This window comes from Prinia subflava, chromosome 2, assembly GCF_021018805.1.
Source record: "Prinia subflava isolate CZ2003 ecotype Zambia chromosome 2, Cam_Psub_1.2, whole genome shotgun sequence".
In the NCBI taxonomy this organism is placed as follows: Eukaryota; Metazoa; Chordata; class Aves; order Passeriformes; family Cisticolidae; genus Prinia; species Prinia subflava.
In genome coordinates this window covers 95,376,900-95,404,699 of record NC_086248.1, presented here as the reverse complement: position 1 = coordinate 95,404,699, position 27,800 = coordinate 95,376,900, and the positions used below count along the sequence as shown (strand labels likewise).

General features: G+C 39.4%; 1 protein-coding gene across 2 annotated transcripts in view; it reads left to right on the top strand.

The window, feature by feature from the left end:
• The window catches only part of RAB3GAP2 (RAB3 GTPase activating non-catalytic protein subunit 2), a 42,602-nt gene extending 14,887 nt beyond the window's left edge, over window positions 1-27,715 (top strand). For both annotated transcript variants that reach the window (XM_063391068.1, XM_063391067.1), the window contains exons 5-35: window positions 817-864; window positions 967-1,042; window positions 1,187-1,288; window positions 2,349-2,448; window positions 4,084-4,182; window positions 4,993-5,141; window positions 6,083-6,162; window positions 6,269-6,358; window positions 6,837-6,976; window positions 7,608-7,824; window positions 8,147-8,290; window positions 8,548-8,630; window positions 8,940-9,004; window positions 9,379-9,469; window positions 11,612-11,739; window positions 12,453-12,666; window positions 14,913-15,010; window positions 15,576-15,681; window positions 16,600-16,760; window positions 18,500-18,716; window positions 19,080-19,253; window positions 19,372-19,478; window positions 20,488-20,554; window positions 21,193-21,263; window positions 22,217-22,252; window positions 22,821-22,895; window positions 23,113-23,331; window positions 24,438-24,527; window positions 24,612-24,830; window positions 25,460-25,618; window positions 25,890-27,715. In XM_063391068.1, coding sequence (XP_063247138.1) covers window positions 817-864; window positions 967-1,042; window positions 1,187-1,288; window positions 2,349-2,448; window positions 4,084-4,182; window positions 4,993-5,141; window positions 6,083-6,162; window positions 6,269-6,358; window positions 6,837-6,976; window positions 7,608-7,824; window positions 8,147-8,290; window positions 8,548-8,630; window positions 8,940-9,004; window positions 9,379-9,469; window positions 11,612-11,739; window positions 12,453-12,666; window positions 14,913-15,010; window positions 15,576-15,681; window positions 16,600-16,760; window positions 18,500-18,716; window positions 19,080-19,253; window positions 19,372-19,478; window positions 20,488-20,554; window positions 21,193-21,263; window positions 22,217-22,252; window positions 22,821-22,895; window positions 23,113-23,331; window positions 24,438-24,527; window positions 24,612-24,830; window positions 25,460-25,618; window positions 25,890-26,036 — 3,772 coding nt within the window. In that variant the 3' untranslated portion in view covers window positions 26,037-27,715. The remainder of the gene's footprint in view (window positions 1-816; window positions 865-966; window positions 1,043-1,186; window positions 1,289-2,348; window positions 2,449-4,083; window positions 4,183-4,992; window positions 5,142-6,082; window positions 6,163-6,268; window positions 6,359-6,836; window positions 6,977-7,607; window positions 7,825-8,146; window positions 8,291-8,547; window positions 8,631-8,939; window positions 9,005-9,378; window positions 9,470-11,611; window positions 11,740-12,452; window positions 12,667-14,912; window positions 15,011-15,575; window positions 15,682-16,599; window positions 16,761-18,499; window positions 18,717-19,079; window positions 19,254-19,371; window positions 19,479-20,487; window positions 20,555-21,192; window positions 21,264-22,216; window positions 22,253-22,820; window positions 22,896-23,112; window positions 23,332-24,437; window positions 24,528-24,611; window positions 24,831-25,459; window positions 25,619-25,889) is intronic.
• The last annotated feature ends 85 nt before the right edge of the window (window positions 27,716-27,800 follow it).

The window sequence follows — 27,800 nt, the reverse complement described above, 5'->3', positions numbered from 1 at the left end:
TAAGGATGTAATGAAGTTGTAACTCATCTCAACCTTGCATTTAGAAAGCTTTCCTTCTCTAATTGTCTACTCTGGGAAATGGAGGTGACCTGAAATATAAATAATAAACAGTACTGCTGGCATTTATGCTTTAAGTGTTGTTTGGGATGTCATCTTGAATTCTATGTTGTCTCAAAACCTTTGCACTGCTTGTGTTTCCCCAGACAGTGTAAAACTTTGTATCATGGTAGCAGTTAAGTAACTTCTGATTTGAGGTATTGCGGCCTGCTCATCTGCTTGTCTTCTGCATTTGCCTGTCACTGAGCATGCTCAGTTATTGCATTAACTGGGAAGACCATGTTCAAATGCTCTCAAATTATAAGGCACTGGAACCCAGTGGATATAAAATCTACCTAATCGCATATTTCAAAAATTTATTTTGATATGTACAGTTCAGTTGGCGTTTTTTGTTTTTTTTTTTTTTAAGTAGTTGTTCATGGCATATCATTATAGATCAGAAGAAATAATTTACCTTTAGGCACATGAAATTCAGCTTGAATCTGCTGAACCGTACTGGCAATAATCAGTCTGTGATATGTGAAAAAACAGCATTAAAAAGGTACAAAAAGTCAGTTTGGGCACTCTTGAACTGGTAATTGAAAATGTCTTTAAAATGTTTAAAGAGACTTTTTTGATTCTTACTGCTGTGCTGTATATGTTGTGCTGTATTAATAAATTATTAAAACTTTCAAAGTGTTGACATGGCAAGATCCACTCTTGTGTGGAGTAAAACTTCACAACTAGGGAAAGCCACTGATTTTGTGTTTCTGTTTCTAGTGAATGTGTGAGCAGCGTATTGTGTATCCCACTGGCAAGTCAGAAGAGGTAAGGATGTATACGACCACTGATGTCCATACCTGACACTATCCTGTGTCTCTAGCTTGGAATGGGATTTGTTTTTAACCTGGTTGTGTCTTTGTGGAACAGGAGCTCCACAGGCCGCCCTGACTGGACGTGCATCGTGGTTGGCTTCACATCAGGCTACGTTCGGTTTTACACCGAGGTGCGTTTCTCAGCAGGGCAGGACGGGGGAGGTCTTGGCAAAAACACCTGGGTGTTTTAAACTTTGGTCCCTGCAGACTGTGCTTTTTGCCTTCCCTAAGAAAAGGGGCAGAAATGTTCATGCTTCTTATCCTTTCTCTTCTAGAGTGGAGTTCTGCTTCTTGCACAGCTTTTGAATGAAGATCCTGTCCTACAGCTAAAGTGCAGAACCTATGAAATTCCCAGGCATCCTGGTGTCACAGAACAGGTTTTGTCAGATTATTTCAAAAGCGAAGTGCCAGTGTTATGGGGTATGGAAGGGAGTCTTCTCTGTGAATCCTCTGTGTCCTTTACCAGTTTTTGATGGGATGGACAATTCCTTAGAACAAGAGACCCTTGATTTCTTGTTCTAGATGTATTCATGCCTGTGTAGTTTGAGGATTCAGAATGTCTTTTGGAATATTAGCTCTATAGATTTGTTCTATTTTTCTCTGCTTGCAAATGAATACTTCATTCATTTTCTGTTTATTCATTTATGTGCAAAAAACATGAAAATGCATTGATGAAGGGAAAAAATGTAACCTGACACATGCCAAGAGCTATTCATACACATTCATAAGAACTAACCTTAATTATTTCACAGAGAAGATAGCTGGAAATTAAAAGAATATTTATAGGGCTAGGAACCTGCATGTCATTATGAGTATTTCCTGCAGAACTCAGACAATTTAGTAAAGAGGGCAGCTTTCCTTGCTTTTGGCTGAGTTGGCAAGCATTATGTGAAAAACGAACAAAATCACAGAAATTTCCAAGTTTTCTTTGTACAAATACTCATGTGATTTAGTATGACATTTTTGGGATCAGGTTTGAAATACGGAAGCATTAAGGAGTTGAGTCTTGGATTTGTATCACCAGATCAGCATTTAAGTGCCCAAGTAGTAATTCAGGCAGGCATTAATCCTGTTTTAGAATTTGGCTCCCTAAAACCGTGATATTTACATTCTAGAAGAATCTGTTTTTCTGATGCCTTCAAAAAGTGCTGTAACTTATGTATCTTCTTCCTAAGCCATAGGATGTATTAAGCAAACAAAGAAGTCATTAAAAGAAGATAAAAATATAAAACTATGTGGCTAAAATAATTTTTGGGACAACTTAGTACTGAATTTTTGTAGTTTTGCCTTAATCTGTTGCCTGTGGCTCGTTCGATATTAACTCTCTGGATGTAATCCTCATCTTTGTGTAGTTAATAGTATAAAAAACCAGAAAACAAGCTGTTCTAACAGTAGCAGTGATCTGATTTTTGTTGTCTTCTTCTCATTTTTCCCCAGAATGAGGAACTAAGTATCTTGTACCCAGCAGCAATTGTGACAATTGATGGCTTCAGCCTCTTCCAGTCCCTTCGTGCGTGTCGCAATCAGGTAGCAAGAGGTATGTGTAAGGGGAAACGTTTATTTTTCAATCTGTTAATAGTTCTTTAGTTTTTAGGAAATTTACTTAAATTAAATATAAAATCAAGGTGGAAGTTAGATCTTCCTTGCTTGTTCATTGATGTACTGACACCCACTGCATTCAGGGACATTTCTTGTTTTACAGAAAACGTTCTCAGAGCCCAAATTGTCCAAGTAGTATTGACTGTCTTCTACATGCTCACCATAATACTGTACACTGGTTTTGGTGGGGATAGAGTTAATTTTTTTTCTAGTAGGTGGTATGGGGCTGTGTTTTGGATTTGTGATGAGAGCAGCACTGATAGCATGCTGATGTTTTAGCTGCTGTGGAACAGTGCTTACTCAGTGTCAAGGCTTTTTTTTTGTTTTTCACACTGCCCTGACAGTGGGCAGGCTGGGGGTTCCCAGAAATTGGGAGGGACACAGCTGAACCCAACTGACCAAAGAGATATCTGGTGCCATATGATGACACTCCTGGAAATAAAAGCTGGGAAGAGAAAAGGAGGAAGGGAGCATCTTCAGAGTTGTGGCATTTGACTTCCCAAGTAACTGTTGCATATGATACAGCCCTGCATTCCTGGCAGTAGCTAGATGCCTGCCCGCTGATGTGAAGTAGTGAAGAAAATTCCTTATTTTGCTTTGTTTGCATGCTGTCTTGATCTCAACCCACAAGCATTCTCACTTTTACTCTCCTGACTCTCCTCCCCATCGCACTAGGAGTGGGTGAGTGAGCTGCTGTGTGGTGGTCAGCTGCCCACTGGCATTAAGCCACTGCTTACTGCTAAGGTGCTTCTTAGCATGTCACTGTCAGTGGATTCTTCTTCCCAATAAAGACTTTATGGGAAGTGATAATGCTGTGATGATGGCAGCGGTGGTCACTGCTCTTTGTGCTCATGTCTAAGAGCTTTTCATACCTTGTTTGATTGTGCAGACTTTGTTCATATTCCTTTAGTATAGTGCCTGTTCATACTCTTAATTTGGAAACAAGCTCAGTTTCCAGTTTGGAAAGAAGTTTCTGTTTCCAGGGGATAGAGGAGAATTAAGTGACAGTACTGTGTTATAGATGGCACAAGGATAGTGTTAAGAAGGACTCAAAGCCTGTTGCAATAACTACAGCTGGAGTGCTGTACCTTCCTTCATTCTTAATCATCTGTGGGGTAGCAGATATTTTGAAAGTGTCACTCACTGGTTTAGCCTTACTACTGTGTTTACCTCCCACTGTTACATGTCTAGTGAGTATGCTGGCTTAGCAGGTACTCAGTTGGAGAAGTTTCCACTTAAACATGTCCAAACCACAGAAATCAATTGTAGTAGCTTTTTAAAATTGTACAGAATCTTATACCACAGTAGCTAGTGAGTACACTGTCTGCAAGTACAAAGCATGTTTATGATGGAATATCATGTGCAGTTCTATTCAGTTAAATTTTTAAAATGTTTTAATTTGATAATGGTAAGTATTTCAAAGGGCCATTTTAACGTATGCTTCAATGCTTGTTAACTTAAAGCTAGGTTATTTTGTGGCTTCAGATTGCATCAGGGTTTTTTTCCCCTCTCTGTTATGCTATTCCTTTGTCTTTGACTCAGTAGAAATTTTTTGTGCCTTGTTTTTTGTCAGCTGCAGCATCTGGCAATGAGAATGTTCAGCCTCCACCATTAGCTTATAAGAAATGGGGTTTGCAAGATGTGGATATGATTGTTGACCATGCTAGTATTGGTAAGCATTTCTGTTTAATTTCAAGTATTTACAAGAATGAAATTCATGTTTTAGTGCAGTTAATTTTGGGTTGAGAGCACTTAGTGATACTGGTTGGATAGAAATACATAGTGGGAGAAGGCTGTTACAGTGAATGACCTCATTAACCACTATCAAAAATATATTTTACTTCCCTGTCTAGTCTGAGTCTTCCCTCTTATAGCTGCGTCTTGTTCTTTGTTGCTTGATAAGAAACAGCTGACAGAGACCAGATCAAATGCAGTTATTTCCATTTCTGTCAGGTGAAAGAACTGTCTGGCAGGCAGGTTAAGACTGTGTGGGTCTTTCCTGAGTCTAGCACATAAGGAAAATTAAATTTGACATGGTTCCTTTCCAAAAAGGACAAATTGACTCATAGGCTTTCAAAGACTTTTTACCCTTAGGAATTTGCAGAAGCCTCGGTTCTTGTCGGAGAGGCATATCTGAGGGACAGTAAGCTTAGTTTCTCTTCCACCCTTTCTACAAAAGCAGCTAAGAGGTCAGAAGGCTGCTATCAAGGCAGATGAAATGAGTTTGGTATGTGTATTTTTGCTGCTGAACTCTGCTGAATTTTTTTTCTTCTGAACAAACCAGATGTGCTTTTATAACTACCCCAAGTCCATTAGCTTGTTTCTGCCATGTTTGGCATTTCTGTGGTTAAAGCTGTTCCTCTTCCCTTCCCCCTGAATGCTGGCAGGTCAGTCAAGAAGGCAGAAATATATTTATGCTTTTGGAGCAATTGCATTCCTTGGTTCTGAATGTGTAAGACATTCACTTTAATGTTTTTGTTAGGCATCATGACACTGTGTCCTTTTGACCAAATGAAGACTGCCTCCAACATAGGAGGATATAATGCAGCTATAAAAAACAGTCCACCTGCCATGTCCCAGTATGTTACTGTTGGAGCCAATCCTTTCACTGGGTTCTTTTTTGCCCTGGAGGTATGTACTACAAAGCTGACTTGTTGAAATTTTGAATAATGAATCTTCCTTTTTTTCTGTATGAGTATTTCTGAAGTGTTCTTGTGTTCTTTTTATGTTGACATGTCCCCATCTTGATCTTCTGGAACTGGAATGATGTGGAGTGAATGTGGTAGTAATGTCTAGCATGGGTTCCTGCTAATGGAAAATTTTATTTTCTATTATAAATTGAATGTGATAAGTAATTTTTTAAAATTTGTTAATTTATTGCCAACTCATGTTTTTGAAAAATTATGTCGGTATTGTGTAAACGTGCATCTTATGGATTTTTGGAGGACTTTGGCCTTTGATTGTGTATACACAATCTGAGTACATTGTAGTGATTTCTTGTAGGAGAAAACTGCAATTTATGCGTAACTGTGGCATATTTACATCATCCTCTGTTGTGTGGGAGGAAAAGGATGTCAGTGTAGCCATGTCTGTGCATTCAGACCCTACATGTATGCTGGCCTTACCAGGATCAAAAGTTAATTGAAAATGCTAGAATTGGAATTTTGGCTTTTGTACTTGCTTTCCAATAGGTTTGTGAAAATCTGCTTATGCTGGTGTTTGCAAGGATGCCAATGCCACACACCACCAGCTCTCTGTCATAGATCATACACAGGGTTTTTGTAACTTCTGTTGCAGACAAACATACTGAGCTACCAGTGACTTGCAGGAGGATTTTGAAATGGTAAAGAGATGTCAGAATGGCTTTTCTGGGGGCAATGAATTAAAATTTTGCAGTCTTAAAGCTATGTTTTCTGAGCTGGAAGTCCATAGGAGGCCTGAAAAACTATTCTGCAGTTGAGTCCAGTGTAAGAACTATTTCTTGGTTTTCTAAAGGCTTTGTTCCTTCATTTCATGATGGTTCACAGCTGACTATTTCTTGAGTTTCTAAACACTTCATTCCTGTATTTCAGGGTAGCTCACAGCCACTGTTGTCTCATGTTGCCTTAGCAGTTGCAAGCAAACTGACTTCAGCATTATTTAATGCTGCCAGGTAATAAAATTTTAAAAAAATTTTTTTTTTTTAATAGTAGCTGCAAAGTATTTTGAATATTTTTAGGACCGTTAGTGTAATTCTTGTTATGTTCTTCTGTTCCAAGTGGCTGGCTTGGTTGGAAGAGTAAACATGAAGAAGAACCTGTCCAAAAACAGAAACCAAAAGTAGAACCTGCAACCCCATTGGCAGTGAGGTAAGGTTTTTTTTTTTTTTTCACTGTCAGTTGCTTTGTCTATCTTGTGTTTTTAATGATTTAAATTATTTTGAAAGGTGTGTAATCGATAGACACGTGGCTTTAAGTACTAATGGTAGTTCCTAGGTCATTTGTTTTAAGCTTTGTTTCATTTCAGTTTATCCTTCTGGACAAACAGTAATTCATCTTTCCCTTCCAGTGCGTGGGTTCATTGTTACTGTCCAGTCATTGCCTGACAGTGCATGACAAGGCAATCACTTATCCAGTTTTCTGAACTTTGCTTTTTCAGTGGGGCTTAGGCAGAGCTGTGATATACCTTGGCAGACAAAACAAGAATATTTTTCATGATTTGCTCTTAATTTTACCTGTTACCTTCTGTTACCTTAAAAAAAGAAATTTTAATCCTTAGAAGAAAACCTCACTATTTCTAAAGAAAAGGATGTGTCTAATGGCTTTGCTTCATTATTCTTTTTTTTAGGTTTGGACTCCCCGACTCCCGGCGCCATGGTGAGAGGATATGTCTTTCTCCATGTAACACTTTGGCAGCAGTAACAGATGAATTTGGAAGGGTTATTTTGCTGGATGTTACAAGAGGACTCGCAGTTCGCATGTGGAAAGGTATGGTAGTGGCGTTAGTGTAGCAAATTATATTCTTCAGAACACTGGGGCTTCTTATGTTCAGACTTAGGATTCCAAGAATATTGCTACATTGCTTCATTACAAACCAAACTTTGTAACACAAAGTCCATAAGGATATTCTCGTAAATCCTTGGAATACTTACACGGCCTACAGTTAAAATTTGACCTGTTTGGTTTGTGTGTTTCTTGGAAGAGCTTTACCTCTGTTCTCTAAGATTCTTTCTCTTGATGAGCTCTAGTACCCTCTTTAATTCTGCTGAGAAGATAAACTTTGAAAAATCAGTAAGAAGACGTACAGCTTGTTAGATTCATCATGGTGGCTGCACAACAAGGGACTCCTCAATTTCTTGCATTGATGTTATGTCCACAGTACTGACCTGATGAGTTTGGGGGTTTTTGTGTATCCTGAGAAGAATTTATTCCTCCCCAGAGCTTTGCCAAAAGCTGTGTTTGGCCGCTCTCTGGTGGGCCCTGTTCAAGTCTATGGAGCAGAATTCTTTACAGGAATCAGGAGTTGCACAATTTGAAAAAAAGCTTAAGATTTCAGCTTGATGTGCTAATCCTGTATTAATTTCTGTACACTAATGACCTTCTGTCTTCTCTTACAAAGGCTACCGTGACGCAGAAGTTGGTTGGATACAGACTGTAGAGGACCTTCAGGAAAGGGAAACTGAGAAGATGGATTCTTCTCCTTTTGGAAATGCACAGGGTCCAAGCAGGGTAGCTCAGTTCCTTGTGATCTATGCTCCAAGGAGAGGCATTCTGGAAGTGTGGAGCACACAGCAAGGACCTCGGGTTGGAGCCTTCAATGTGGGGAAGTACTGCAGGTAAGAAACAGGCAGCAGGTAGGCATGGTGGCTGTGCTGCTGCAATGAAGTGGTATGTGGCTATGCCAGGGCTTAAAAGGGCTAGTGGTGCTGGCAAGCACTTCCTGTGCTGCCCAGTGTTCCCACTGAATGCAGCTTGTCCTAGAGGTGGGACTTTGTCATCATTCATTTCTTTGTCATCATTTCTTTGTCATCATTTCATCACTCCATAGTCTTTTCTGTTTAGCAGTTCTTAAACCTTAGCTTCATAAAACTTGTTGCCTCATTATTTTGTCTGTGGACAGGGAAGGTTGCTAATTGTGATAATTTTTTTAAATTTCAGGTTGTTGTATCCTGGTTATAAAATAATGGGTCTAAACAATGTGACTAGTCAGGGATGGCAGCCCCAGACTTACCAGATCTGCCTTGTTGATCCAGTCTCTGGAAGTGTAAAAACTGTCCATGTACCTTTCCATTTATCACTGAGGTAAGGATTTTTAATGCTCTGTATAAGTAAATTAATTTCATTATTGTTTTTGGAAACAGTTGGAGACAGCAATTCTGGTGTTCCTTTTCAAGCTGAATAGTACTCTATAATAGTCTCATTGGTTTGTGTGGATTAACATGATTTTTATTATTGGGGTGTTACCTTAAAGTAGCATAAATAATTTAAAAAATACAGTTTTATTGAATTATTACTTTTAGTTCTCTTCACTCATACTATTAAAAATTCTTTTCCTTTAGTGATAAAAAGAGTGAACGAGCAAAGGATATGCACCTAGTGAAGAAGTTAAATGCTTTACTCAAAGCTAAAACCTCAGACCCAGGTAGGTTCCCTTGTATAATTTCTAAAGATTGTGCTATCAAAGAGTTCTTGGATTATCTGTGTTGTAAGTGTGCAACCATAAATATGCTTGTGGTGCATTCTGACAGCTGTGTGTGCTATGTGCTGTGATCTTTAACTAGCTCGGGGTTTCTGTTATTTTGTTTCATTTTTCTCAAGCTTATTTTGGCAGCTTCTGCCACAGTGTCTTTGTCATGAACCCATATGCACCTTAACTGTGGTGCAGGTTGGCTTGCTCTTCAGAGGGCATTTGAGAAATATGAATTGAAATTGTGATTGTTTTTGTTTGCAGATTTAATTGAAGCTGAAGCAAAGGAATTAATACTTGATATCAAATATCCTGCTACAAAAAAACAGGTGAACATTTAGAGTATACTTTAATATTAGAAAAAAAGCATTGTATTATCAGAGTGTTAAATCTTTCAAAATAAGTTGTTTTTTCCTAGAATTACTTGAAGCAAATAGTTTAGCTGTTCAGGGTTTCTGTGTGTTTCTTTCTGCATAGTTTTTTACAGCATACTGATTAGAATTAACTTTGGCTAGTGACTTCCCCAAGGCAATGTCTATGAATAATAAAAAGAGAGAAGACCTTGCTGTAGGAACAGATTATGCCACAAGTATATGTGAAGGTGAAATGTGGATGAAAAATCGTGGTCAAAGTTGTGCTATTGTTGGCTAATTGGTTTAATTGTTGGCTGTTGGTTTAATTCTCTTGAATATCTGCTTAACAGGCTTTGGAAAGTATACTGACAAGTGAACGTGTGCCACTTGCATCTCTCACCAACATCACTCAGACATTAATGGATAATTTAAAAAAACAGGGTAGGTGAATATTCACTTTGCAAATATGGAGGGGCGTTTGCACTTTGCAGTGCTGTAAGACTGTTGTAGAAATGTTCTCTTCCACAGGAGGACCATACTTGGTCTGCTTAGTTTTGATGCTAGGTATCACAGGATTTTGCTTTTCCATGTCTTTATTTAATGCAAACTGCAAATAGCTTGCTAGTAAGTGTGCTTTGCTGTGCTTGCTGTGTGCCTAGTAACTTGTCATTTTATTTTTTAAAAAAAATCCAACAAAACAAACAAAACAACAACTGGTTTGAGTACGTGTGTTCTAAAAATCTTCCTTTGGAAAGAAGGTTCATAGGCTTTTGCCTGTAGATATTTTAATTAATTCTCTCTTCTAAGAAGTCAGTGAGGATGTGATATGATCTGTGAATTTTAATGTGCTTGAAGCGTAAAATCCTTATCACTGATAATCTGAGCTGTGACCACATCTAGTATCTTTTTTTTGTAAGCTTTGCTGAAGTTGACCAAATGCTTCATGTTTTGGTGGAGATTTCGGACCTTATGTCAGGAAATGTCATTGCCATTTCAAAATCTGGTTGCTGAAAGTCTGCAAGGTTGTTTCTTTGAAGTTATACATTCACATCTTTCTAAATTGGACAAACTTTGCTTGTGCTTGAACCATTTTAGAGACCCAGCTGGGTGTTGAGAATTAGACTGGAGAAGTATGTGCCTGCCACTTACTTTGCCTGTGCTGGAATTTCTCAGCAACAGAAGTGTGCTGCCTTTTTTTGTTGTTGCTATCACTGGATTCATACTTGTTAGAACATGAGACTTTAGCAGCAGCAGCCGAGAAGTCCCTACCACTGTTGTTTGCAAGTGCTGAATAAACCATTTGTCCAGTGGCTGTGGCTGTGGCCCTGCTCCTGCCTCAGTGAGACTATGACAACACATTTTTGTGGTTTCAAATGCTTGAGAAGAAATCTCTCCTTCATTTCTACCAGTGGTAGTTTTTTTAATGGTTTTGTTAAAGTACATAGAGGAGATCGAGACCTTCATGAGAAGAGACATGCAGTTCTCTACCTTATTTTGACTTGGCATTCTAAATCAATAGTATTATCCATTTCTGTTAGAACTCCTAAAACATTGAAAGGAAAACAGAAACATGACTTGTAATTCTGAAGAGAGGTTGACAGTGTATTTCCTAAAGTCTGTTTGTTGTGCATTTTTCATCATTAATCTCTTGTCAAACGTAGCATTATTTCCCCTCAGTCACAATATACGGCAAACTTGACTGATGCTCCAGCCTTCTAATTCACAGGAGCAGTGTTATATTCCTCCACTTCTGTCTAGTAGGTAAAAGATGATATGAAGCAGATCCTGGGCTCTGTGAATGCTGTGATTGTGAGTTCAGGGTCAGGTGGTTCTGTGACATGCTGTGTTTTTCTCTTTTTTTGGTAGGATTTTAATAGCAATGTATCAAAAGTATTTAAGGGTTTGTAAGTGAAAATCATGTTTAGAAGCAGCTTCAGGTGAAAATTATGTATTCAGAGAAATCTTTTGTATACAAAGGTTGTTTAAGGATTTCTCAAAAAAGCTTTCTTTAAAGGCTAATAAGTTGGAATAAAAAGGGTTTTTTGGACATGTTGGTGTAAGTTATATTGTTTCCTTTAATTGTTACTGGAATTTGAATGTCAATAGATACATGTAATTTCTGAGACTAAGATTGCAAAAATCCAGAAGGCAGTGTCTTGCTGAGGTGAAATTTAATTCATGTCAGTAGTTATAAAGCCTTCTTCAGATGAGGGGAATATACCTAAAGTATTGTCAGAATGAGTAAAATATTATAGTTTGTTATTCTTGATGAAAGAAAATAGGAACTATGTTTTGATTTTTTACAGTCTCTGGTTTGGCCTTAAACCAGGAGAAGACAATAGATTTGTCTTTGTTCAATTCCACGTTGTCAACCTCCAGTTTTGAAACAAGCCTGATAACTTTCTTTAATACCTCTTGTAAAAATAAGTCTTATTTTATGCTGCTCTGAATTGAATGTAATTATTGCAAACAGAAGTGCATCAAAAAACTACAGTGAGTTTCAGAAATCCTCCAGTTCTGTGTGTGTGTTTCACTATTCCAGGCTACATATTCAAGTTCAAATGCAGTTTTATTTCTCCTCAGAGCTGGAGTGTGTGGATGAGGGACTACTGCAGTTCTGTGCAAACAAGTTAAAGCTGTTACGTCTTTATGAACTGGTTAGCAAACTGAATTCCCAGAGCGTACAGAAAGAGACTTCACCTTCAGATAATGTGAGTAAATTCAAAATTCAGTTGTCTTTTCAATTCAAGTGATGATGTAAGCATAAAAATAATTTTTCAAAGCCTCAGATAAACTCAGTAGATAAGCAAGTTACCCATTTTTGTGGCCTTCAGCTTTTAATGAAGTAATTATTTATAATACCTTACCTCCAGCCTCATACAAGTGTCTGGTAATTCATCTACCTAATATTCTTTAGGAGACACATAAAGTTGAGATACGAGTGAAAATAAACCCACAATCTCTTGTTTTCAGTCCTTTATTCAAAGTATGTATTGTGTTCTTAACTTTGGTTTTGGAGGGATATTTTGGGACCTGTAGAAGTTAAAATTTTTGATGCTTGCATAGCAGCATGATTTGGCTTGCTTTTGCTGTAATTCATAAAGCTGCTTATATATTTACAAAATCATACTGGTATTTTTAGGCTTGTTTACTTAATGGACGATTGTTATGCCATGGGCAGAATCTAAAAATGAGAAATGCATCTGTTCTGGTCCTTAAAAGGAAAGCTAGACAAGCTCTTCATGTGAGCAATGTAAATAACTGATTTGGAGATTATTTTGGCCCTTCTTAAAGACATTTTTAATGTTTGAAATGGAATATTTTGACTGTTCTGACTTTTTTCATTTTTACTATGCTTTGGAAACCATCTGTTTGTGTAAGTCTTGTGAGATGAATTATTTCTTTTTTTACTTTTGCTTTTAAGGACTTGGCTAAACTGCTTCGTCTTGAAGAAAAAGATTTTCATAGGCTTGAAACTCTGCTGGAGAGCTACAAGAAAGAAAATACTCAAACTACCACTCAGTTGACTGATGAGAGGGATGACGTGTTGTCTGTGAAAATGTTCTTAGAATATCTGGAATACGAAAAGGATGTGATTACTGTAAAAAATATGGAAGATGGAGAATATGTGGCTTTAGGTAAGAACTGTTGAGTTCTATCACATTACTCAGAATGATTTTAATCTAAGATGGTATAAATATTTTAGCCTTAATTTGAAGGCCTTAGCAACCAGTCTTGCCTTGAAGTATGTAACTGCCCCTTTTAGACTATTTAGCTAGAGGACAAGACTTTATCTGTGAATGAATATTAATATAAGTTAACTACGTCTGTGATACAATTACCCTGGAGCTATGTAACCACTGCTCGTTCATTTTTAACACCACTAAATTGGGCAGTGGTAACTGGACACTTCACAGAGCAGCTGTACACTACTGTTCTTTCTGTGGTCACAGCACCTTTAAGAGTTGAGTTAATTGACTTTAACCTCAGAGATGGGGGAGCTGACCAAAGGCAGTACAAGGCCATTAGGTGAGGCAACAAGGACACCTAATTTGTGGAGCTGAGATTTTCAATGAGATCCCTCTAAAATGTCCATTGATTTCATTTACTCCATGGCTGTGGGCTCCATCTGTCATCGTAGTCCTCTAGGGCAGGAGAGGGGGTGTGTGGAGTTGGGTTGTTACATGCTGAAACCAGTTCTGATTCCATCTGTGCTTGTCAGGTTATAGCATCACTGCACTTTGCCAGATTCATCAAAATGAAATTGTCATTAATCTGGGTAATCTTTATTGTAATACCATTGATTAGGCACACAGCATCCATAGTAGAGATGCCATTCAATATTATATAGCAATTAACATCCAGTTCAAATCATTGGCTGTTCTCACACAGAATCAAATCCCCTTTACTTCCCCAAGTGCATCCAGGTCCCTTTGCAAAAGCAGTTCCACAAATGGTTTGCTTTTGCCTGAGGTGGGAATAACATAAACTCTATTCCTCACTGTATTTTTATGTCTTTCTATTGTACAGTGGAGTTTTGATTGGGCAGGGGTAGTTTGATGGCAGATCCCCTAGTGCTGACCAACTGAGTGACCTTAGGTGCCTCTGTATGTTTGAATGTCCCAGCACCCACTGCATTCATTCCATGTAGCCTTTAAAAGCCCATTGCATCTTCCAACCTTTCCAAAGGCTGGCTTCAGCCTGTTCTGTGCAGTCTGGATCACTCTGCTTGCCTGGGTGACATGTAATGTATTCCTTAAAGGGATTCCTTCCCTGCACACCTGGGAGGAGCTGCCTCTACAGGCTGAGGATTTGTGCCCCTTTTCCAATTCTGTTGTCAATGCCCTCTTCCCTAGAAAGGGATCCCAGCTCTCTGGCTTCCTTACCCTCTCATTTCAGGCTACTGGCCCTGTTATCCCAATGTAAGAACAGCTGAATGACAGCATACTCACCTGGATTTTGGCTGAAGTCTTCACAGATATCTCGCAGCTCCCTCAGGGATAGGGATTACTGCCTTGTTTACAAATTCTTCCTCTTCTTCCTTGCTGAGTAGTGACCATCTCATTCTACTGCTCTCATGCTGGCCCTGCTTTGGAGTGGCCTGCCTCATCCACCTCCTCCTCCTGTTCCTCCTACTGAGTGAGCTGACTCACTTCCAGTGAGTTCTTGTGTAGAGTTGTCAGTGTCGGGTTGGTCTCTAGCTCAGCCACGGTGCTGGGCTCGGAGCAGCCACAGTGCCTGTCACTCTGCCATCAGATCCAGAGGCCTTCTCGTCCCTTTGTCTACAGCGAGCAGTGCTGAGCAGAATGATTGTAATTCGGCTGGAGAAGCGGGAGGTGGAGGAAGGCATTTCCCTCTGGATAGGGCCTTGGAGGAGCAAAGGTGTAATTGCGAATCGTTCCCACTGCACGGCGCCCGAGGGCCGGGGCCAAACGCAGATCCGTGTCACCACAGAGACCTCGCTGTGCCCTGAGCCTCTTACACAGAACGTGATAGCCCGAACCAAGCCCCGGGGGTGATAGAGCACAACAGAGAGTGTTTACAGCACTTTACACTCACTTAACACAGCTCTGGCAGCAAATCCGTCAGCATTGTGACCACCGACCACTAAAGTGATGTAGTGAATGCTTATGACAAACTTATTTTAACATGCTCTGGTCAGATCTGTCCTTATCTCAGCCCTCTGTGCCCCTTGTTGGGCATCAGAAAACACTGCTGTGGTTTAACCTGGCAGGCAGGTGAACACCAGGTGATCCTGAATGTAACTTGTTCTTTTGTATTGCACTCTCTGGGACCTGATCAATGGATTGCCTTTTGTCTAAGTGTGAGGAGAGGGATTGTGGTTTTAGATATCATTCATAATATCAACTAATTCTTGTTTCAGGCAGCTTTTTCTTCTGGAAGTGTTTGTGTGGGGAGAGTTCCGCAGAAGAAATTTGCCATGCGTTGGAATCAGCAGGTTTTAGCCCACAAACCTTGTTGGTAAGATGTTTATTACATACTTCAAAACACTGATTTAGTATTTTGAAAACAAAACATTGAAAGGAAAATGACTGCGTGTTGACCTTTGGATTACTGCTGTATTCAGGCTATGTTCAGATCCCCCATATTCAGTTCTTTACTTGCTCACATTTGCATTTCCCATTTAGGAGATAACAAAGAAAAAAAAAAAGAAGAAAATATTCTAGTAGAAAATGTGGATATTCTAGTGGGAATGTCTAGAATATTAAGTAAGGGCTACAAGGGTTGTAAATTTTTCAACTATAATATTAATAACTCCTAATGTTTGCCAAGTTGAGCCTTCAAAAGGGAGTTTTCTAGAATATATTCCTAATTAAATGTACTGATTGTATTATTTAATTTCAATATCTGTCATTGAGTGCATTGTGCTGTATATTTTTAACTTGTGATGTTAATATAGTGGTTCATGGATATAACATTTCTGCTCTGTGACATGAAACTTGTTTGAAGAACTGTTTGCGTTAGGTGTGTTGCAGTATTAGACTTCTATTTTACTGTTTCAATTTCATATTCTCTTTTTTTACAGTCACTCCTTCTCAGTTTATGGCTTTCCAAGGAAAAAGATATTCTGGACAAACCAGATTCTGTCAGTTGCCTTCACACTATGCTGTCACTTCTGAGCAAAATGAAAGGTGAGACGTGCATTTAAAACACGTGAAGACAACTGTTGTTATTATTAGAAATTTGATACTCTGACTAGCCTCTATTATCACTTTGGGTTTTCCCCCTTCACAAATTAGGCAGCAAAACTTAATGCTGCATGTTCATGAGCTAACTAGTCATGCCATGTTTTCACTCTCACTCTAGATTAAGTTGACAACTCCTATTTGCTACCAGAACGTGACTGTCCAGCTCACTTTCCTCACGTTTTTGGAATGTATAGTCTCATCTGTTTAATTTGTGCTGACTGGCTCTCAGACATCCTTTACTTTACTGTTCCTTTAGCAGCATTTGTAACTTGAGTACTCTATAAAAGTCAGTTTGCCATGATTTGGGGTAGGTTGTACATATGTTGTACATATGAATAAGTGCTGGTTCTCCTACCTCACATACAGCTGCTATGGATAAATCTGTGCCAGGTTCCCTTATTGTCTGCTTCACCAAAGAGCAGCATTATCAGCTTGAAACAGGAAGCATGAATAAGCCACTGCTGCTGTCTGAGTAAATTAATGCTGCTGAGCACAAGGTGGCCTGAAGGAGACAGCTTGAGTGGATTGAGTATGTGTGGCATCTTCAGATCACAGTGAATCTGTCTGCATTGTGAAGTGTAACATCCCTTAGGTCTTTTAACCACGCAGCAGGTTTGCTACCTGGTGATTCAGATCTGTTGTCTGTTTGCTACAAATGAGTTTTGAGAATGAGTAATTCACATTCTGTTTTAAACTTGAGTTACAATCCAGAAGCTGTGTGCCTAATACCTGGAAAACGATCATGCAGAGTAATGGGAAATGGCTCTTCACGGACCAGCTGTGTTCACAGGCGCTGGTCCCGGGGTTGTTTGCTCCTGCTCAGTGACCCCAGCTGAGTTTCCCTCTCCCCTGTGCCTGCAGTCGCTATAGACGAGTCGTGGGACACGCAGTCCGTGTCCCCCTGGTGGCAGCAGATGCGCACGGCCTGCGTGCACTCCGAAAACAACGCGGCTGCGCTGCTGTCGGCTCACGTGGGACACTCCGTGACCGCGCAGATCATCGACAGCATCACCCACAAGAAGGTAACTCATCTCGCACCTCCCCTTCTTCCCAGCTACTGCATCATTGCCGTGCAGCTGGCCTGGGAGCAGTGACATCCTCAGCATTTGTCCTCATGCCAGCCTGGGCACCAGCGGGACATCCTGCAGGCCTGAACGTTTGAACTCAGATTTGAAGAACGTTATGCTGGGATGAATTAATGATACGTCAGCGTTATTTACTAAATGTATTTAAATATGGAAGCTGTACCCTGAGTTTCTCTCTCAATAGCAAATGATGTTGACAAACTTAAAGCCTACACACTTTCTACATAAATTTGGGAAGTCCACTGAACTTTGGATGGTAAATCTGTTTTAACATAGTTCCAGTATTTTTTTAAGTATACAGTTGAATTTTTGTAGCACCTTTCTTAACATGATGGATGCTTGGTTTTCTTGGTAATAAATCTTATCACCAAGTTGTGATTATAGCTGTGAAACTGTATACAGCGTTGCAATTCAAATGATAAACATTATTCCATTTCCAAATAGCCCTGTTCAGACACATCCAGGCAGATGTGTCTGAACAGATTAGATGGGATGTAGGTGATGTTCAGTCTTGTAAACAGAAGCAGAGCATGGTTTGGCTTGGAAGGCACTTTAAAGATGGTCTGGTTTCAGCCCCTGCTGCTGTGAGCAGGGACACCTCCCACCAGAGCGGGTTGCTCAAGAGCATCATTGTTCTGCCTTGGACACTGCCAGGGAAGGGGCATCCACAGCTTCCTGTGCCTACTACCCTCACAGTAAAGAACTTCTTCCTAATAGCCAATCTAAACCTCCTTATTAGTCTTTAAAGCTATTGCCCTTGTCCTATCACTGCCTGCCCTTGTAAAAAGTCCCTTTCCTGTAGACCCCTTTCAGGTACTGGGAGGCTGCAGTAAGGACACCCTGGAGCCTCTTCTCCTTCTGGCTGAGCAGTCCCAGTTCCCGTGGCTGTGTTCATAGGAGAGGTGCTCCAGCCCCCTCATCATGTCTGCCTGAGCAATTTTAACTAGAGCACCAGGAAGTGTTTCAGTAGTTTTGCACACTCACCTATTGCAGTTCTGTTTATCAAAATTGGCAGTGTTCCAAACCAGAGATGTTGGTATATTGCAACATACTATCCTTTACCTACATGCCCTCTTTGTCCCTTTTTCTTCTATTCTGATTTAAAAAAAAAAAAGGAACAGCTTTATTTCCTTCAAAATTCCCCTTCCATAAATCCATGTATCTTCCCACTGCTTTTTCCCTCTAGTAATCTGGAAAGATTCATGGGCTTCCTGGCAGATTTGCTGATAGACATGAGAACTATCAAAATAATGCACAGAACTACCATGTGGTGTGATCTAGTATTTCTTGGTACATGATATGTATTTTTTAATGAAAATGTAGGTGGATTAATCATATATTTGAGGAAGATGTGGAGGATTTAAAATTAAATATTTTTAAGGGATTCTAACCTACTTTTCAGCTAAATATGAACTTAAAAATGGGACTGTAAGATGATCCTTCAGGTCCTTTTATTTCCTTTAGGCTTTTATTTAAGGATCTGTGTAACTTGTGAGCAGTGTGGGATATTAATTGATCTTTGCATAATACTTAATGCATACTTTGAAGTAAATTATTCTTTAAAATGCAGTAGCTCTTGGGATGTAGCTTTGAATTTTAATGCTATGCATTTTTTATGAACAGAATTGTGGTGCTTTAAAATGAACAGACCTAAACCAGTTCCTATCTTCTGTTAGTTTTCCCAAATAATTGTAGGTTCAGACACTGAATCCTGGGAAGCACTTTCCCTTGATACTGAATATTGGAAACTTCTGCTAAAACAGTTAGAGGATTGCCTGATACTTCAAACACTACTGCACAGCAAAGTGACCAAAAGGACAAAAAGGGTTTCATCACTCCAGACTGAGCCTTTGGGCAGACTGTCTGTTAAGAAATTGCTTGAAGCTGGAAAAGGTACATTTTTTTTTTTCTTGGAGAGATTGTTGATTTTCTTTCTAATAGACTTCTGAGCCATCATTACCGATTTAATGATGTACTCTGCACAGGAAATTGTTTTACTGGATACCATTCTTAATTTAAAACCAATGCAAATCTTGTGGAACAGTGTTTTAAAATTGTTAAAAGCTGTTACTATAAAGACTGCATTGTCAGCTTCTGATCAGTTGATTAGGAAGTTTTTTAATTGGTAGAGTTACCCATATGTAATTCAAGGTAGTAGTTAAAACCCCTGTGATGGTTCTTGTCCTTAGATTGTCCTTAGATAAATAATCTGCAATACATTGACTCTGCCTCGTGCTTTTCTTTCCAACACCCTAGGAGGAATTGCTGACACCGTAGCCAAGTGGGTTTTTAGGCAAGGCTTCAGTCCGATTATACTGAATGTGGCCCAGTACAAAAACAATACAGACAGTACTGAAGAATCTGTAGAAATGCATAACAACCTCTTTCTTGAGGAAACAGAAGCAGCTACAGGCTTGGAAAGAATCCTAGGTAAGAAAATAATGTGAATTTTTCAAATTATAAAAGTCTGCAGAGACTGTTGTTGTGAAGCAGCAGAAATTTTAGTGGGAAGAGGTCTGTCTTCTAACCTCAGATTTTGTTTTTCTAGAGCTGCTGCAAGTAGCATATCAGCAATTTCCATGTAGTCTTGAAGTGGATGTACTCCATGCACATTGCTCCTGGGAATGTGTAGTGCAGTGGAATAAGGACCCAGAGGTAAGAAAATGTCTTTTGCAGGGAATAATGGTTAAGCCCAACTTGACAGAAGCAGCTTCACAAGTTTCTGGTAGTTCATCAAAACATCAATTCATACAATTGACTTTGAAAGCAGTTACTAGGTGCAATTTTTCTGTGCTAAGTGGCAAGTGGAAATTGAAGTGAGAAAATGAGAGTATGACCTGAGGCTGAATGGCACCTCACAAGGGCAGGACTGTACGTTTCAAAGCTATCAGATTCTCAGTACTGGGAGTGTGGAAACTGGGTTCAGTTTGAAAAAGATTTTTGGCTGCTTGTACTGCAGATAAAAAACAGTTTCAGTACTCCAAAATAGAGGCATATTTTTCTCTGTTCTAAGTATGCTTAAATCACAGAATAATAAATTTTTAAAATAATAAGTAGAACCCATTCTGTTGTGGGAGGAATGATGGATTTCTTAAATGTTCTCAGATTCTCTGGCCACAGCAGGGAGTTGTCATAAGAAAGAAAAAAGAAACTTCTTTTTTTCCCCTCTCATGTCCTATCGTTTCTCTAGTGAAAAATGTTGTCCTAAGTTCAGATGATGTTGAAAGTTAAATTAGCACTCCTTGGAGCTGTGCCACATAACTTGATATAGAAGAGAAGGTTCCTCTGAGACTGTTAAAAACTTACTCTATCATAGCAAAATAGAGTAAAAATTAGTCTTTCTATCAGAAAAGGATTTTGTAAATGAAAAAAAAAATGACTGTAATCAGTGGAGATGCATTTCAGCAAAGAGTATGTTAACTAGAAACCCCCAGAAAATGAAATTAGTTTCATAATGACTGAAACGAACTTTGCCATGCGCATGTATGTTTGTCAGATACTGGTAGAGAAGATTGCAACAGCAGAATAACTGACAAGTTTTATAACTGTCAAAGTAGAAGCTTTAAGATAATATACCTGGGCCCTTTAAGAATTAGTAATTTATATTTAAAACAAGTTTTGAATAATGTGTTAACTTGTATTTTTATTTCTTTTTTTCCATAAGGAAGCGTGTTTTCTCAATAGGTCTATAGATCATCTAAGATGCATCATTAATGCTCACATTCAGCATGGTAAGTACAAAGCTCTTAATACAAATCATCTTTGTTAAAATTGTAAAACACAGTGGATGTTTGTTGCCTAAAATAAATGAATGGTGTTCATAATAGTGCTGGCCATTTTGTCTTAAAACCACCAAACCACCCCAAAACTTTCTGCTGGCATCCGTGCTTCTCTCTTCCATGGTGAAATTGAGTTTCCATCACAACTGTGAAAATAAGCTAGGTAGATAAAGTTAATGTGTTTAACTAAAAGCATTTTAAAATAAAATTGTTCTGAAATTATTTTTTTACTTATATTCAAATAGTGGAACATCAATTGCAGTCTGTTGCTTTTCATGCATTTCTTGATATTCTGTTTCAATGGAGGTGATGACCATTTTCTTTTTTGTAGACTATTTATGTCTGCAGATAAGGTGCCCTCTTGATGTGTAGTTAAAATGTTTAACTGGGTCTGCACAATATAATGTTTTTAACAAGTTACTAATTGCACTTAAGACTGTATTTGATCACCAGTGTAGTCCCCTCCTGAGAAATCTAAACTCCAAGAATAAAGCAGTGAGGATAACTCACAGTTCCTTCTTGTTTTGTTCACCACCTTGTAAGATCCCTTTTTTATGCACCTGGAGTTTACAAGTCTATGATTATTTTAGGTATTGCTCTGATGATGTGGAATACATTCATAGTAAAAAGGCTTTCTTCTGCCACATACCTTATGGACAAGGTGAGTGCAGTGTCATGAGGCTGCTTTTGTTACTAACTGAAGAGTCAAACTAGTATTTATAAACAATTTCAATTTGTTTTTTTGTTTTAAAAAGTATTTGGAATATCTTTGATTTAACTATGCAAATCACCACTGTTTATTTGGCTTATTATGCAGCTAACTTGTGGAAGTGATGATGGAATGCATATTTTAAAATATCAAATCTGTTGGATGATTAACTTGAGGCAGCTGATCAACACTGGATGATGTGTTCTGAAGACTTAAGTGCAGTTTTAGCTTGTAATTGCTAAATAAGAAATATTTGTGAAACAGTTTGAAACTATCTATGTGTCCATATATAAAATTTTGTTAGAACATGATAAATATCTCAAAGTGCCTGTTTCCTGGTAAGTTATTACCAGGGATCTACCACAAGTCCAGATTTCATATACATGAACTCCTATTCTGCAAGACACAGAAGATTTTGTGGATGTTGTTGAGCACTTTTAACTACTGCTATTATTGTAAATTAGCTTTTGTTCTAGTATGTAGCCTGTCTGCTTTGAATTTGAGCAGTCTTGTCCCTGCTAAGCTTCAGGTTTTTTCATGCTTATAACAAGGCAGTGGGGCTATTGCTTGGTATTGCAGCTTTAGAAATTGCATTCTAGAAATCACTGGGAATTTCTTAGCTGTCTCTGAGATTTGAATGAGGACCTTGGGGCCTTATTTCTAATCCTAGGCCTTAAGAAGCATGAACTAAATATGGGCATCAGTGATGTTCATTCCTTTACAATCTGTATCAAGGTTTTGTTGAAAGCAAGATATGCAATGTGCTGCATCATGTAGCTGTAATTGAGCTATTTTCTCATTTTATATTGGGAAAATAGTAATAAAAGGTTAAAATGTGGGTAACAGATATCATAATGAAAATTATTTACTTGTGACACATTTTACCTTTTTTTTTGTAAAAACAGGTTGGAAAAGCTCCAAAGGACAGATTATGCAGAAGGGCAAGTAATACTACTTTTGTCTGAGTGGGAAGAAATAATTAGAAATGCCTTAAATTTAATACTGGTTTGTGGTTTATTTTTGAAAGTTGTTAAAAAATTGAAAATATAGCCTTAGAGAAAATGGTACAAATTTTAAGAAGTATAAATTAATTTTTATCTGAAAAATCAGATTAGAACAGTAGTATAGTTTCAAATCTTATAGAGGGTGGGTTTGAGACTATTAGATGACAAATTACTGTTATTTTTCATGCATAATGTCATTAGTTAAAACTTTTTTGGAAGACGACTGATATGATCAGAAAATTAAATTTACTAGGTGGCATTACTTGATTCAGTCTTTATTGGAGATACAATATTGCAAATGGCTGCATTTGCTTTATTCCAAATTTTCCTGTTAATTCTTTGTTGTACTTCAGTAAGTATTTGTTTACATTTAAATATAACAGGTTAAGAAACTGAGCTGAACTGTGTGTTTTATGTCAACAACTGTCTTCTCAAACATAAAGAGCTAATGAAAGCCTGTTTCAATTCCAGCTGAAACAATTTAAATCTTACTGTTTGTTACCAGGACGTAGGGATGAGTGACACAGCAATGACAGCTTTTCTTGGCTGCTGTTCAGAACTTCTGCAAACTTTGCTAGAGGTAAATTTCTATTTTCCCCATTGAAAGTAAGGAAGTGATGGGTTCAAATCTATTTTTGAGGACTGTGATTTATACTAATTTCTGTACAGTTCAGACAAAGGTTAATGGTGCTCTGAACAAGATGAAGTTCTCTTTTGAATTCCACCGCAGAGCAGTTGCGCTGAAGGCTCTGAGGTGTGGGAGGTGCCCAGTGTGTTCTGCTCTGTGCTCTCGGCAGGCAGACGTGAGCAGTGACGAGATGCACGCCCCTGTGCTGGACACGGAGGACGCCTGGCTGGCCGTGGAGGGCCCGGTGTCCATCGTGGAGCTGGCCCTGGAGCAGAAGCGCGTCCACTACCCGCTGGTGGAGCACCAGTTCGTGCTCTGCACCGTCCTCTACGCCATCATGAGGCTCTCCCTCAAGGCTGTGAAGCCACTGTCACTGTTTGACAGCAAGGTATAGCTTTGAGAGCAGATCATGGAATACTGCTTTAGTTAATACTCCCTTCCCCTTGGTGTCTGGGATATCTGCTGGCTTTTGCACTTCAACCAGTTCCTGCATGATTTTATGAAATGCACCACCATTTTAATGCACCACCGTGGTGCATTAACAAAATGGTCACCAGAATTCAGGCAGAGACCCAAACTTGGTGAGTTTCCTCAGTAATAAAAGATTTGTAATGACCTCAGATGCATGAAGATCAGTTCTTTAATTATTAGCTGGCCTGAAAATACTGCATGGTCAGAACACTAGATGACAGTTTTTCTGATTGCTTTGAGAAGTGCCTGACCAGTGAAAACATAAATATTTAAAGGTCAGAAATATTGCTTGTGTCACTGTTGTAACCATTACTGCTGATGATTATTCCAGAATTCCCAGCATCTCAAAAAGAACAAACAACTTTTTATTTAACTCATACAAACCACTTTAAAAAGTCACTGCATTTAAAATGCAGTATGTTACAGAGGTTAATCCTGATACCAGAAATTGAGCTTTCCTCCTCCTATCATAACCACACTTGGGTTCTAAGAGAATTTAAACACAAAGTACTGGTGTAGAGTGTGGTTTAATTCCTACTGTGGAGAAAATAATTTAGTGTTGTAACACTGCTCAGATTTTTTCTACATCATTTACTGGAATTTTATAAATGCAGAATATTACTTTCCTTTTGATGTAGAGTCTGCAAGCTCTCCTCAAGCATGTGAGTCTGATTTTAGCATTTTACCACAGGTCAAATTCCATTGATTTTGTATTTTCTTTTTTGTTGTTGTTTATCTGTTAGCAGGAAGCATTATACTTCCTTTTGTTGTTTAAGAGGGCATATGATGTTGAGTAAAATCAGATCCTATTCCTGTGCCTCCATTCTTTTACATACAACTGTTACTATTAGCCGTTCTCTTTTTGCCTTCACTTACTCAAGGTCTCCATTTGCTCTGTGAGCAAAATAGAAGATGCAGCACAAAATAAATTTAAGAAATAAGTGGGCTGCTTAGTATTGGATCAGAGTGGATTTGTAGTATTGCCCTGTTTCCCTGAGGCCTGTCTTTGGTTCTCAATTTTAGGGCAAAAATGCATTTTTCAAAGACCTGACATCAATTCAGCTGCTGCCTAGTGGGGATATGGATCCAAACGTGTTATCCATACGACAGCAGGTAGGCAGAGGTTTTCTACTGAAAGTTCTTAAACTTCTGAAGTTACAGATAATCCTGAGGTAACCTGTGGTTTTTGCTTCACAGTTCTTGCTCAAAGTTGTGAGTGCAGCGGTTCAAACATTGTGTTCATCACAGAAGGACAGCGAAGTCTCAGAAGAGGAATATTTTCCTTTTGAGAAGGGGAAGAATTGGCCAACTTTGGCTGCAGACCTGGCTCAATATCTTCAGATCTCTGAGGATCTGGTCAGAAGGCATTATGTCTGTGAACTGTACAGTTATGGGATGGATCATCTTGGTGAAGAGGTAAGAACAGCGTTTAACATTTTACAACACTGTCATGTATTCTGCTAAAATTACTTTTCACTTACTTAAGATGTCTGGAAGGATCAGGCAAGATTTGTCAAGCTCAAAAAATCCCCAGGCTGAAAAATCAGAGACTATAAAAGTACTTTTTCAGGACTAATAATTACCTTTATTTTTCCATTTTCCCAGTAAGAATCTGTCTCTTGCAATTAGTGGAAATGTGACAGGGAGTTACACTACTGGTATGACTAGCATGGCCTTTTTAATTTTCTTATATTTGATAATTTCAGGAATTGGCTTCTTTTGCCTGTAATGTCTTTTAGGAAAGAAAAAAATAGGACAAAAATCCCCCTTCCCTTCCTTGTAGGGGGGATCGTGTTGCTGGATTGTAAGACAGATCTTGTGCTCCTGCTAATCACTGTCAAGTAGAGAGCAATTCTCTGCCTTGTGGTGCTCTGAGGCTGCTGATACTGCGCTTTGTTACAGTAACACATAACACAAGGAACAGTCTCAAAGAGTGTCCCTTTAGTATCAAGAGCTTCCTTGTGTTGCTGCTGTTCAGGCCTCCAGCTGAGCGGGCTGTGTCACCCTGAAACTGTTTCCAGTCCCTTGTGTTTCTCTGCTTTCAGGCCTTCCTGCAGGTGGCTGACAAGGAAGTGCTGGCATCCCAGCTGCTCATGCTGGCTGGGCAGAGGCTGGCCTTCGCTCTCCTGCACGGACAGATAAAGGATGGCATGGAATTCCTCACCAGGCTTCCTCCAACACTGAGCACTTGGCTCAAAGCTATGGTAAGTTAAGCTCCAGTTTGGAAAACAAGTTGATTTTCTGAGGCTTCTGTTCACCAAGCCAGGGATTACATCTGAATGGCCCTTTCTTACTCATGAAAATCGGGGTTTTTTCACCCCATTTTTCGTCCTGGCAGTTCTCTTTCATGGAGGGTAAAGCGGTTTCATGGCTCACAGCATCAGCTTTGGTGGTGTTTATAAACATTAGCAGTCTGTCCCATAAAGTTTCTGGAGACCTGTGCCGTGGCTGAGATGCCGGGTTTGTCTCGCACAGGACCCGCAGGAAGTGCAGAACGCGGAGGTGCCGATTGCGACCACAGCGCGGCTGGTGAGCAAAGTGATCGAGCACCTGCCCGAGAACCACGGGCAGTACAGCCTGGCCCTCAACCTCATCGAGGCCGTGGAGGCCCTCCCCGCCTGAGCGCCTGCAGGAGCCTGGGCTGAAGGCAGGAGAGCTCCACGGGCTCTGGCTAAGCTACAGAAACAACAGTGCTCCCCATCCCACAGTCTCAGATGGTAATTTTAAATTGGAGTGTATTTTAAATTCTGCACTAGTAAGAATATGGTTAGTTTCTAGTACACTTGTCAGTATCTGAACTGCTTTGTTATTTATTTCTGAATTGAATGCTTTATGCAGTTGTTTAAATTGGGTATATTTGGCAGCAGTTTTAGTCTCTCAACACAATCACATCTTGTGAAATTCTGTATTTCATGCTGGCAGTAACTGCTGCACTTTCAATGTTCCATTTGTTTTCCAAAAGCAACTTTAGAATTAGACCCAAGAAGAACTTCAGTCTCTGAAGTTACCGTGTAAAGCCGATACTGCTTTTTCTGAAGCTCAAGCTGAGGCTGGGCTCACTCCTTTGTAACTGCGTTGTGATAATGACAACTGCACTCGATGTAGGATGAAATCTGCTGCGGTCTTATGGCATGGGAGAACAGCCTGGGAAGGAGAACCCAACTCTCCCCACATGAGTCTGGACTTTCAGTCCAGCTCTCCCCGTGCTGGACTTCAGCTACAACTGGATTTACATCCCTCTTCATTATTATTAAGCTCTGCTGAGTTTAAGTAGGTCAAGGAATGTCTTACTGTAAGATTTTTCCTCCATCCTATCACCGTAGGAGATGTAGTATGCTGTGAATCTCTGCACATGTTAACTTGTAGTCAAAAATGCTCAAAGTTGATTCTCTGAAGATGGACAGTACTGAGTACTTTTAGCCTTAAAACCCCCACTTTATTGCTGGTACCTACAGGGAATCCCATAGCGAGTATCTTCACTATTGGAATGGTGTTGAACATGGTTCAACATAGTTCATGGTTCTGGCACTGGGACTCCTGTTCACTCCTTGTCTGAAGGAAGCCAGCAGAGAAACACGAAATTGGTGTAAACTTTTTGTCTTTGTCAGCTGAAATTACCAGCTCCATCCTGTAACCTGCTCCTCCTGCATTATATGTAACAAACGTTTGTAACATTCTGCCTTGCTGGAGACAGAATTTAGAATTGAGCCTTATCTTTCTGAAGTATGTGCTGCTGTCAGTGAAGGGTTTAACTTCCCCCCAAAAAGGTGATGCAGGTGGCTTGCACCACACAGCCTCCTCCATCAGTTCCTGCTCACTGCACTCCAAGGCAGCTGGTGAAGGATTCTTGCTTTGATACTGAATGGGTGACTTGCTGCAGACGGAGCAAAGAATTGTCAGAATTCCTGTAAAATTCCCTGGTCTATGTTCTGTTGTACTTCTCTACTGACTTCCATAACTGAGGTTAAAGCAGCTGTAAAGGAGAAATGGAAGAGGCAATATCATACAGGTGCCATGACCACCCTGCCTGACAGCACCTCACACTTCTGCAGAAATGAGTGAGCTGGAGATTTGGTCATCATGGAACTGAGGAAAGCAGGTGTTCCTTAGCTGCATTCCATTCCTCTATCATGGTACAGCTGTGTAAAGGAATTTACTGTAACTGAGTATCATGTCAGAGCTGACACACTACACCAATCAAATCTGTAATGTACTGTAAGTAATCCTCTGTATATAGTGCTATTTTGTGTTTAATTTGCTGTGGATTTGTGTAAATTGATTAAATAAAATCTGAGGTTTCATGGTGTCTTTTCCTTCCTTTTAGGGAATGGTGGTCATCACTTCTGTTTTGTAGAGAGGACTGGTTCTCTGGGGTTATGCTGAACT